This window comes from Branchiostoma floridae, chromosome 8 (assembly GCF_000003815.2).
Source record: "Branchiostoma floridae strain S238N-H82 chromosome 8, Bfl_VNyyK, whole genome shotgun sequence".
NCBI classification, from domain to species: Eukaryota; Metazoa; Chordata; class Leptocardii; order Amphioxiformes; family Branchiostomatidae; genus Branchiostoma; species Branchiostoma floridae.
In genome coordinates, this window is record NC_049986.1 from 4,864,428 (window position 1) to 4,876,888 (window position 12,461).

The 12,461-nt window shown below is 41.3% G+C and overlaps 1 protein-coding gene across 1 annotated transcript in view; it reads left to right on the forward strand.

Moving 5' to 3' along the window:
• Nucleotides 1-12,136, forward strand: part of LOC118420754 (complement C2-like) — a gene marked incomplete in the record, with an annotated part of 17,561 nt that extends 5,425 nt beyond the window's left edge. Inside the window, 10 exon segments of the mRNA XM_035827721.1 lie at nucleotides 285-458; nucleotides 764-937; nucleotides 2,600-2,839; nucleotides 3,065-3,174; nucleotides 5,346-5,513; nucleotides 7,709-7,862; nucleotides 8,394-8,635; nucleotides 8,767-8,953; nucleotides 11,169-11,376; nucleotides 11,665-12,136. Coding sequence (XP_035683614.1) covers nucleotides 285-458; nucleotides 764-937; nucleotides 2,600-2,839; nucleotides 3,065-3,174; nucleotides 5,346-5,513; nucleotides 7,709-7,862; nucleotides 8,394-8,635; nucleotides 8,767-8,953; nucleotides 11,169-11,376; nucleotides 11,665-11,851 — 1,844 coding nt within the window.
• Nucleotides 12,137-12,461: the final 325 nt, after the last annotated feature.

A 12,461-nucleotide genomic window follows, 5' to 3' on the forward strand; every position in this document is an offset into this window, starting at 1 on the left:
CACGGCCGAGCGTAGCAACTTGATAGAAATGACAATAACCTCCACTCTACTTCTCTCTTGTTATTTTCTTGAACCAGTAAGGTCAAACGTGTAACCCCTGCCGATAAAGTCTGGTTATTTTCTACTCGGTCCAACATCCGGTCGACTGTTTTTTTCAGGTCCGTTTTTTTCGGACCGGTCCAACTATCCAACAAGAAAAAAAAACGGTTTAGTACGGGTACATTGTAGTCAAGACTGAGTCAGTAACTTTGAATATGTCTTAAACTACACTACATTTTCTACAGAGGTTGGAAAGGAGGATGACTGTCCCTCAGTTGAAGCTCCCCGTCATGGCAGTGTGTTTGTTGAAGGCCAAAGGGCATCCTTTACTTGTGAAGAGGGGTACAGACTGTATGGACCACGGGTGCTGAGATGTGTGCAAGGCTCTTGGAGGGGTCGCCCACCCTTTTGTATGAAATGTGAGTAATGTTGATGTGACTATCCTTCAGACCGAGACTTTTCTTACACTGATACCCGGCCGCCAGTCAGCGGCCGAGGACAGCATGCCCGCCGATCTAAATTAGCTTTCCGGGTAGTTGCCTAGTCAAAACCTCCTAAACTCCCTGGGCAGTAATTTAGATTGGCGGGAATATTGTCTTGGGCCACTGAAGAAACTGGCCAGCGGCCCGTTCGTAGATAGACTTTTCTTTGTTAGATTGCCTTTGTCTTGAAGAAAGCTCCTTGATATGATGGACAACATGCAATTGTGCTTTTAATGTTTTAGATACTGCATGCCCTGACCCCGAAAACCCTGAAAATGGCCGCAGGCGCGTCACCAATCTCCGTCCTGGTGGCCAGGTCTTCTACTTTTGTAACCAAGGTCATGAGCTGATTGGTCCTCGGCTGCGGAGGTGTCAGTCTACCGGTCGCTGGTCGGCCATTCCGCCAACCTGTCAAGGTGGGTTCAGTTTTAAGTACAGTTTATTACCGCCGTAACATATCGTTATATATCAAATAATTCTAAGGCCGGAAACTTGACTTTAGCAGAAACAGTACGAACACAATATTTTTACTCTGTAGAAAGAAAAGAATGTAGAGTGAAAATAGAAATTGTATTGAATACATGGATGTCACTCTGTATCTCGGAAATTACTGTTGCTGCACAAGCAGATGTCCTTAATAGTAAATTTATCGCTTATTTATCTGGCGGCATTATGATTAACTTGAGCTCCACGAACACATACCTTTGCCAAATAAACCAGATTTGTTAATTGCATTTTATTTCATATGCCTGGAGTTGGTTTTTAAAAATTTGCCATTAATCATGCAAATTAGCCATGATTAATATCAAATTGCATCAAGCTTTACTTAAGCTATCAGCATACCAAAAATCATGATGATCCTTTCATCCCTTCTTGACTTTTTCTCTTTCAAAGTCTGGAACTAAACCGGCTCCTGCAGTTCCAAAAAGACATTAGGGGACCCAAACATACACCTCTTACTCTCTGCCCTCTTTCTCAGTTGCATACGTGAAAACTTTGAAAGTCCTATCACGGAGTGCAGTGGATTTATGAACTTTTCTCATAGTATCTCATTATGTCATCATCATCGGTCGGCTGCAGCGCAGGCGACTGTAAGTTTCTTCCATGCCCTTCTGTCGGCAGCTAGATGGCGTATCTGCTTTGCAGTCATATGATCATTAAAGTCTCCTAGGCGCTGTTGAATATACATTATGTAAGTCTTCACTTAGGCTATCTACATACCAAAAATCATGACGATCCGTCAATACGTTAATATTTTCTAATTAATTATGCAAATGAGGTCATCATTTGCACAATTGATATCAATCAACAAGTTTGCATGCAGTTCCCTCATGGAATGGGTGAATTAATGAACTTTCCAAATTAGTAATGCTTAAAGATTAGCTGTTGATTCGCATCAGTATGTCATTATGTAGGTCTTCACTTAGGCTATCTACATACACACAAAAAATGATGATCTGTCGACACTTTGATATTTTCTCATTAATTATGCAAATGAGATCGTCATTTGTATAATTAATATCCATCGACATTTCTCTCCTTCCCAGCTACATATGTGACAAGTTTGAAAGTCCTATCGTAGAATGCAGTGGATTTATAAAATTTCCTAATCAATTATGCAAATTAGCTGTTGATTTGCATAATTAGTAACCCATTATGTTAATCATCACTCATTCTATCTACATACCAAAAATCATGATGATCCGTCAACATGTTCTCGAGTTATCCTCGTCCTAAGTTTGAAAGGAAACCCGCGCCTGCACTTCCAAAAAAAGCCGCTAGGGGGCCCAAACTCACAGCACTCACTCTCTGCCCCAAGGGCTATTACCACTCAAAAATCACGACCACATGTACAGCATGTCCAGAACACGAGTTATCAAAAAGTGAGGTTCCGCTGTAGTACCTTAGCAAGCCGCTGGGGGGGGGGGTATCGAACTTGACCTTCGTTTTCCCAACCCCTACCCACATACCAAATATCATCAGGATCCATCAGGATCTATCCCAGGCTTCTCGAGTTATGCTGTTCACCCATACAAAATTTGCTGCCACCACCTCTGCTGATGTTGTTTCCATTGCAGCACCTCAAACCCTGCAGGAGGTTGCAGCATCACTCAAGGAGGACTTTGTGGATCGAATAAAAGCATTCACTAACTCCAGCCGAGGACGAAACTCCCTGGGACGGCTGTCCAGAGGGAGCGCAGGTCTGGACCTGGTCTTTGCTCTGGACAAATCCAGTAGTATTGATGCGGTGGACTTTAGTCGAGCAATCCAGTTCACAACGAGTATCATCAACGAATTCGGAGTGACGAACAGAGAAGGTAAACAATGATATGTTTACCTTCATTGATAGATTTTCTTCTTTCCTTCTTTCCTCACAAACGATATAGATAATATAAAGATGAATTAGTTTCATGTCTCATTATGCTAATTCTTTTGGATGTACAGATTTTTAAGTGACTGTCACAAACTTTTTATGAAGTGAAACTTATTTGGAAAGTATGAAAAGTGAGAAATTTGAAAGTGAGTTTTTATGATATGTACAGGTGGAACACAGGTGGCCCTAGTGACATTTGGAAGCCAGGCACAGCTAGAGTGGAACCTGGGCCAGCTCGACAGCAAGAGGAAGGTTTTACGTCAACTCAGACAACTACAGGTCATACCTTACATTTTGCTGCTTCTTTTTCATCTCCTTCCAACTGTTTTACCTGACTAGTTTGCCTGTGTAATAGCTGAAGACTTACACGTCTTCCATCTTATGACTCTTATTATCATATAGCCAGAGTACGTCGACCAATAAGCAGGCTCCATTTTCCTCCTAACCCAGGTCATTGATATCCCATATACTTCCTGCTTTTTCCAAGGTTCCGATATTGGTCCAAAAACTTTTCGGAACGTCGATAATGCATGATAGCGTGTGGGTGTGTTTGAATTGTTTTAAGGAACTTTCCAATAGGGACAGACGTGCATAAGCACAATAATGAATACATTTAGTAATGATAGAAAAAAAATGAAGGTCATCGTTCAGCATATAAAGTATTATTCATTATTAATGCATCTTTGACCTGACCCCCTCTCCTTTATTTGGTACAACCCTCGAAATGGCATCTAAATCAAACGACTATTTTGAAAACGACCGCCATCTTGTTGGCGGCTCGGTATGAGTTTCTCGTTGCTATTGCTGCTAACATTATTTGATTTAATTAATTTGGGTTTTATTCAAAGAACATTTAGCAGCCGGACAGCTGAATTACATGTTCTGTACATGTACATTGACAAATTGGACACACTTAATTAGGGGCTAAAATCACATATGAATACGCATATATATACAAAACAGTTTAAACGTTCTGGTTTACCGTTACGCTTACAGTGTGGTATTCAGGAGCTGTACAAGGTAAGGAAGTGGGCTTTTAGAGTATCGTACAGTGCGGGCAGGCAACTGGTCAAGTTTTTTGTACTGTCTAGTTTCTCTGCCACTGATCTCTCCCCGCTGTCGTGGAAACCAATGCCTGTACTGTTCAGACTTGTACAGTTTCTGTGCAAACTTCAGACACAGCGTGAATTATGGAAGAAGTACCGCAATTTCTCTTCTCCGCGAGAGGTCTTTTGGGTGATTGGGAAACCACAGAAACTGCAGATTCGAATACGAGGGACGTGCAATTAGTAATGGTCCTGACCCATTTCCCATAGCAGGAGATTAATGAAACTTGGCACAGTTATTAGTCTTTCTCTTCATAGGAATCACCCAGAGTTATGCATTTCTCCCATCGTTTGATGCAGCTCTGGACACCGATTTTGTAGGACACCCCAGGTTGGTCCTCCAACTGTTGCCTCATCAATGGCACAAGAGGGACGACCAGGTCTGGGAGCTGTTTCCACAGACTTCCAGCCACGTTTGAATTCAGGATGCCAGCGTTTTACAAGGTCATATGATGGGGCATCATCACCATAAGTTTCATTTATTTCATCAAAAGTCTTCTTTGGTGTGCGTCCTTTCAAATACAAAAACCGGATCACTGCGACACTCAACTGGTTCCATTTCACACCTGGTCCATTTCGCACCTGACTAAGTTCAAACACCAGTAAATCAGAAACCACAATTAGTTCAGAGCTGTCTTTTGCAACATAACCCATAGAGATATGAATTATTACACATACAAAATTTCATTTAGATCAGACAACTGGAAGTGGGTCAGAACCATTACTTATTGCACGCCCCTCGTATTAGGGGAGAAACAGTTCAGGAAAGAACAGCATCACGCGCCAGATGCATCTTGTTGTAACGTTTGCTAACGACCGCCATCTTTTGTAACGTTAACAGTAAACGTAACCCTTTTTCTTCGAAATGATTAACATACTTAACTTCATCCTTGATATAAGCGGGCGCCCCTAGGGATTAAAGAGTGGGTAGTATTTTTACACCTGCTTAGAAAGCATCGAACAATGGTAACGTTTGTTACAGTCACTTTTGTACATTTTTTCAGATAAGGTGAGATACAAATGGCAGTCAACGACCCTTTCCTGTTTCTTTAGAAAGCCAAAAAATAAAGCGTCACAAAAACGACCATTTCTAGTCTTATACGTGGATAATATAACCGTGGCAACCATCGTACTCGTGGTGGTAACGTTTGTTACCGAATTTGGCGACAGGCATGAACCTCCTCAAACAGCCTCCAAGATCAGTGACGGGAGCGATCTGACATGATCTGTCAGTGCATATTGACAACAACTCTGAGGAGGATGCAATAGTAACCCAGATGGTCTGCAGATTTTTGCCTGTTTCTGTTTATTTAGTATTTTGAAGGTAAAGTTGTCTGTCCACAGCCCGAGGGCGGCGGCACAGCCCTGACCGCGGCGTTACAGACTGTGTTGAATGAAGTGTTACCTGTGGCCAGAGTCGGGGCCAAAAGAGCTCTCTTCATCATCACAGATGGGAAGTCCAATGTTGGAGCTTCTCCTGGAGTGTTTGCACGACGGTTAAGGGAGGAGGAGGTAAGATAATTTCATTCATCGCATTTAACATAATATCTTTACTGTTTTATTATCCTGTCCATGTCAAATTTCATTTGTGTTGTCCTTGTCAGCAGGGCCACAGGTTAGCTGGGCAACCATGACTGTACGTGCTGAACAGCCAAACCGAATTTCCACCGACACAAACTTTCGCCCAATAAAAAGTCTGTAGATATAAATGTGTTCATCATTATATTTTTTTAATTTTATATGTTACTTGATTAAGTCACACAAATACTTATCAATAATAAGCATATCATGATTAAACCACATTTTTATCACTTATGCAAGTAAGGCCATCATTTGCATAATCAATATTCGGTTAAGCTCGATGTAATTTTCAAATACCACAAGTATAAAATTCCCGTCAGTTACCACAATGAAACGGAGTGGGTCAAAAGACTTGCCATTAATTATACAAATTAGCTTCTGATTTACATAATTACCATCTACTTATATCAAGCATACGAAAAATCATGATAATTCGTTCGTCCCTTCTTGAGTTATTCTCTTTCAAAGTTTGAAACTAAATCGGCTCCTGCAGGTCCAGGAAAGCCGGATCCAAACCAACACCACTTACTTCCTGTCCCAAAGGCTATCTACCACTAAAAACATCACGACCGTAGCATGTCTAGATCTGTAGAAGTTTGCCAGATCCCTTGTTCATTCTGAGGTTTTTAACTGGCTACCACCAAGTCGCTCTGAGGCACATGGTAGGAACCTCAGAAATACTGACAACTTCAGTCAGTTTAAGTGTAGAACGGCTCGTTTAAGGAACATTACGCTACCATACTGTGTCGTTCTTTTAAATTCATGTTAGACTTTAGATGTCACTTTTTAATCTTCCTCAATAGTTCTGTTTCAGATTGAAATGAAATCGATTTTATTACTATACCCTCTTTTGTACTTTGTACGAGGCAGTAGTCTTCGGACTACCATCTTGTACATGACTTTGTGTGTGTTTAAATAGATAAACCATCTGTAGATATCAAACCCGGGCCCAAATCCGCTGCAGTACCGTAACAGTTCGATAGGGGGTCCAAAATCTAAACGTCTCAAAGTGTCATCAAGACCTACCCACGTACCAAATGGCATCCAGGCATTCTGCAGTTATGCTGGTCAACTGCTTAAATCTCCTGCACCACCTGGCTGTAAGCCATGTATTTTCCGCAGATGTTGGAATTGTCTTCGTGGTGACTGGTAGGTAAAAAGGGATTTCAGCAGAAGCTTGATTTTATCCATAATAGGATTGGGTACCTGAACAGAATTCAGCACCTGTAACTATGGTCAACAAGAGTTCTGAGACCTTATATCTCCATGAGCTATATGATGCAAATGACTTTTACATCTACATAATCTATGCTTGGTTATGTACACCTTTAACTAACTTACACAGGTCACAGTGTTGACAGACCAATCATGTACTCAAAAGTATTATGGCACTTAAGCATCAATTGTGCAAATTAGACTCCATTTGCATCTGTTAATGTCCCACCTGCCAAAACTACTTGTGTTATATGTATTTGATCCTATAATAGAAACACTGCAAATGTAGACTTTCCTCGATAGATATGCAAATTGACACTCAATTTGCATATCTATCGAGGACAATGTGAAATTCATCATGCACATATCTGCTTTTAAGCTGAAAAGCTAATTGCATGCTAAATACCATGGAAAGCTGTCGCAAGCAAAGGGGTCGAAACATACGCCACTTCTTCCTTACATCACAAGCTATCTACCTTCAAAAAATCAAGATCATAGCATGTCCAGGTCTAAAGATTAAAAAAAACGGAAGTTCTGCTGTAGTACCAAGGTCACACACCAAGGGGCCCTGAACCGAGCCAGGTTACATATACTGTATGTTATACAAGTCGTATAACCAAATGCCTTTTCTAAGTGTTAGATTGTCACCTTTGCTTAAACATTCACACGTTTTAATATCAGAACCAACTTGCAAGTTTTCTCAATTTTCAGCTACAACATTATAGAATTGTTTGATAACATATATTACTTGAGACAGGATTAAACCATTATCATTTCTAGAAGATCATGCCAGAATGTTTTATATTTTGAGCATTACAAAATGTATGTTTATTTTATTTCGCTATTTCCTTATCACGTTTCTGATTGTCTCTGTTCAGTTGAACTAATGAATTACACTTCTTTTTTTTCAGGCATTTGAGGTGTTTGCTGTTGGTGTGGGCGCAAATGTTGACAAGAACGAGTTGAATAGCGTGGCGTCCCAGCCCTTCACTTCACACGTCTTCCTTATCAACGACTTCAGCAATTTTGACACCTTAGTCAACACAATTGCCGAGAAGGAAATTGGTTGGTTGTCTTCTGTACTACATAGATAAACAAAACTAAAGTTATTTGGCTTGTTTTGTTACGAACGAGGGGCCACATGACTGGAGTGAAGATCCGATCCGGAAAGCTAAGCTTAAGGCCCAATATACCTGGGATCTACACGGCATCTATTGTACAACTGGACTGTGTGTTGCACCATTGAAATAGATAGTAGAGGCTGGAATCTTTCTAGGATGCACCCCCATGCCCTCATTCTTTAACAACCCCCATACCCAGGAAGCTACTAGGTCATATGTGGTAACAGTCAGCAACTGTGACCAATCTGACAGTATTTCAATACCTCATTTTAACTTAAAAACCACACAGTGGAAGAGGGGGGTGGCAGTGCGCTAGGGACGGTGGGCTGGGTGGGCTATCCGTTTGATTTGTAGCTCATTCTGATTCTTCATAACATTATTGAATGGTGACCAAGCAACACTGTCTTTGCTGTATTTTCAATATGGTTCTGTATTTCCAGATGTACATGTAATATCTAACATTGATGTGTTTTAGATTATGAGCAGTGTGGCCGAGCCAAGCCTGCCCAGCTCTCAGCAGGACAGTGTGGGGGCGGGGGTCGTGTTGTGGGAGGGACTGAGGCAGCTAAGGGTGCCTGGCCATGGCTTGTGGCTATCTACCAGGAGAGAAGACAGGGGGTTCAGCTGGTGTGTGGAGGGGCTCTCATTGCTAAAGACTGGGTTCTAACGGCAGCACACTGTCTGGAGAGGAGGGGTGAACGAGTGAGTCCAGACCAGGTGGGTACATACTTGGAGAACACTCCACTATCAAATTCCACTTGTACAGTACTCTGTGTTTCACAAATTAATTAGTAGGAATTGTTCCCAATGCACAGCACTACGACACTTTCATTTTTGTATTTGTGCAGTTATATGTTGTAGCTGGGGAACATGCACGAGACAAGGAGGAGGGGACAGAGCAGTACGTCTATGTCCAGGAGTATCACGTGCCTCCTGAGTACCGCCCAGACAGACTGGACTATGACATCGCCTTGCTGAAGCTGTCCACTCCCGCACAACTGGGACCATTTGTCAGGACCCTGTGTCTGCCCAGAGGTAAATCCAACCTTATCTTTAACTAGAAAGGCCGACATTTGCTTGAGAGCAAATGCAGCGTATTCCAGACATCTCCCTCCTATGCAACAATAGTCTGTTCCAAAATCACCCATGTGCGAAAATGGACCACTTATGCTTAAAATGACTTCTACTAATCACATCTGAGCCCAAAAATGAATCTTAGAAAATTCCGTCATGCAAAAATGGACTCCTCCAGTGCGCTCCATGAGACCAGTCCAAAAAATGGATTTTGAATCATCACCAGTCCAAAACTGAACTTGACAAAAAGTCCCCCCTCCGTGCAAGAATGGAATCGTCCTGTGTATCCCTATGTAAAGTGGGGCAGTTCAAAAATACTCCCGCTGAAATTGGCATAATCATCACAGTAAAAAAACTAATTTATAAAACCCCCCTCTGCATAAGAACGGACTCTTCCAGCACCCTCATTTAGAATCCGAAATAGACCAATCCAGAAATACTACCACCAAAATATGGCCTTTTGTAAAAGTAACCCAGTCCAAAATTGAATTAGAAAAGTCCCCCGTGCATAAATGGACTCTTCCAGATACCACAAGGCTCGCTGATTGGCTGCTGAATCCTCCCCAGGATATTGATTCAGGGTATTCATTGGCTGCGTAGTTACATTATCGACATGTCCAGGCCTGCGTATGGATCGGTGTGGTGTGGGGTTGTTGACCCCTCTGGTCATTGGAAAATGACAAAAAAATCCCCCGATAAACCTTTTGAAGCGGTTAATGGCGAAAATTATACATGGGTAATTTGAATAGTGCACCTCCTTACCAAAATTTAGATCGTTTAGTTGGACATATGGGCATACGATCAAGGCACCTCTGTACCAAATCTCAGGTCATTCGGTTGTAATACTAGGGTACAGGGGACCAAAATATACAGTCTTGATCTAAAAATAAGCAAAAAAAACTCAATACCCTATTTTAATAATAGGCTTTTTTAGAACACACCTATCTATGTAAAATGAGCTGGTCTACGTGACCCATTTTCCATTTCTAGTGCTAAAGCTACCCCAATATCAAATTTCAAATCAGTTGGCTTTTTCATGGCACAGGAAGCAGAAATATACATTTTTCGGTCAAAAATTTAACCACTTTGAAGTGATGCACACCATAAGTGTAAATAGAGTCCTGTAGGCACATACTTTACACATCCTCAAACCAAATGTCAGGTCATTCGGTTTTCATACAAATGCATAAGTGCCCAAGCTATGTATTTTTAGGCTAAAAATGGCAAAAATCCCAAATTTCAACAATTTCGTGTAATGTATGCCCAAAATGGACGTACTGTGGTCACATGTCCTACACACGTCCATACCAAATTTCAGGTCATGAGATATTAAAAATGCAAGGGCATGGGAGCCAAAAATATACATTTTTTGGTCAAAAATGGCCAAAAATACCCCAATAATTGTTTTTTAATTGATGTATGCAAAAATCGTTGATGATGTCCTGTGGATATATGTCCAATGCACATCTGGGCCAAATTTCTGGTCATTAGGTCCAGGACACAGGGACCGAAAATATATTTTTTTGTCTAAAAATAACCACAAAACTCAAATAAAGTCATTTGAAGGTCTCTGGCCTGGGGGTATTTGCTGTCTCTACCTTCATGTCAAATTTCAGGTCATTTGGCCCCAAAATGAAAAAGTTGAATCCATTTGAAGATTTGGCAGGAGGAGAAGAAGAAGAAGAAGAAGAGACACGACACACACACAAAAACAATATAGTGCAATCCATAATTTAGTGTGCATTGAAATATAACAATATATTTGGCTGAAATATAAAATGTGTTGAATTAGTGATTGCACATTTTGTGCTCTGCTGCGTGGAATAACTATTCCGTTATTGTCTGTTGTTTCTCGTAAGGTGAGGGTTAGGCGTGCTTACACATACATGTGGAGGCTTTATGACAGCACTGCAAATGGTGTGAAAAGGTCTTCGACCTTTTTTCAATGATTATCGAGCAGGTTTCAGGACTTTTATGCCACAGAAGTGACCTTAACCTTCTTACTGCTGCCTAACCTCATAACCAATAAGCGATTGATGCCAAACAACTATACTTCAGCAGAATGAAGGTTATGTATCTTAACTTATGTAACATGTTGATAAAGGCAATGTTGCGGACACTTTGTTTGAAACGGCCACTGACTACAGACAGTAACGGACTAATGTTGATTGTACAGGAGACTTGCGGGACTCCTACCAAACCAGGGCAGGGTCAACCGTGTTGTTTGCAGGGTGGGGAGCCACAGACCCTGTGCGACCTGGAGAGGTACCAGGCATCCCCACCCTGGTTCCCCAAGAGTTGTGTCTGCCCATCGTCTCCCAGCCTGTTTGTGGGAAGTCCACTGTTGTTCCCATCACAGAGAGGCAACTTTGTGCAGGTTACAGGTCAGTAGTCTTCATTCTACCTTAACTTGGCCAGTCATGGGTGATGTTTTCTTCTTGCATTTTTCATCTGGCATAACGTCAATGATTGTTTTCTAGTTCATGAACAGACCGCGCAATTTTTTCTGTCATTACATTTTCTCTCACTTTTGTGTTTATATTTTGACAAACATTCAAGTGCAATTTGTATTCTACTTTGGAACATTAGATCAGAAAATTGTGCAAGTATGATCATATATGACATCCTGTACATAGTGCTGGTGACAGGTTCTTGCCTCTGCTCTGTTCTAGGTTCCAAGAGAAGGATGCTTGCCGAGGGGACTCCGGTGGACCACTGGTGGTGAAGCGCAGGGACAACCTGTGGGGCATTGCGGGCATCATGTCGTGGGGGGAAGGCTGTGCCCAGCCCAACAAATATGGCATCTACACAAGGGTGGAAACCTTTCTTGACTGGATCACAGATACAACATTGAATTAACTAACAGTAGAAACCTTTCTTGACTGGATCACATATACAACATTGAATTAACTAACAGTAGAAACCTTGAAATCTGCTGGACGCTTGCGAATATGATTGTAATGAAGGTTTCCTTCCTAGGTGAAATTGCCATTTTGACCTTTCATTGTTTATACTGTAGTACTGAATATAGATAGCTAGACATGAAAGAATTTGAAATACATTTATGATTTTATGGACCATATGGATGAAACCACTTTGCGACATAACGTTATCACTGCAATAAAACCATGTTTTTCATATCCATTATGGTCTATGCTAGATATTTTCTAATTATCTGTACATATAATTGTTTTTCCAAATTAAAAACAAGTGCTTTTTAAAAAGTTGCCATTTTGCCAAGGTTTGTGTCAAAGGTTTTTCTAGTTATTAGTATGTGCTGAAGTCAAGGTTTTTTGAGTGATGAAATTTTTCGAGAAGGGGTGTTTTTGCAGGGAAAGGCAAATGTCATGATGACGATGCAGAGGTTAGAAAATACATTCTAACTTTTTGAGAGCCCTGTGTGACCATACCGACTTGTTGAGGGCCCCTAGTGGGGTCGGTGCCCCAGCTCGAACAACTACTACCCCAC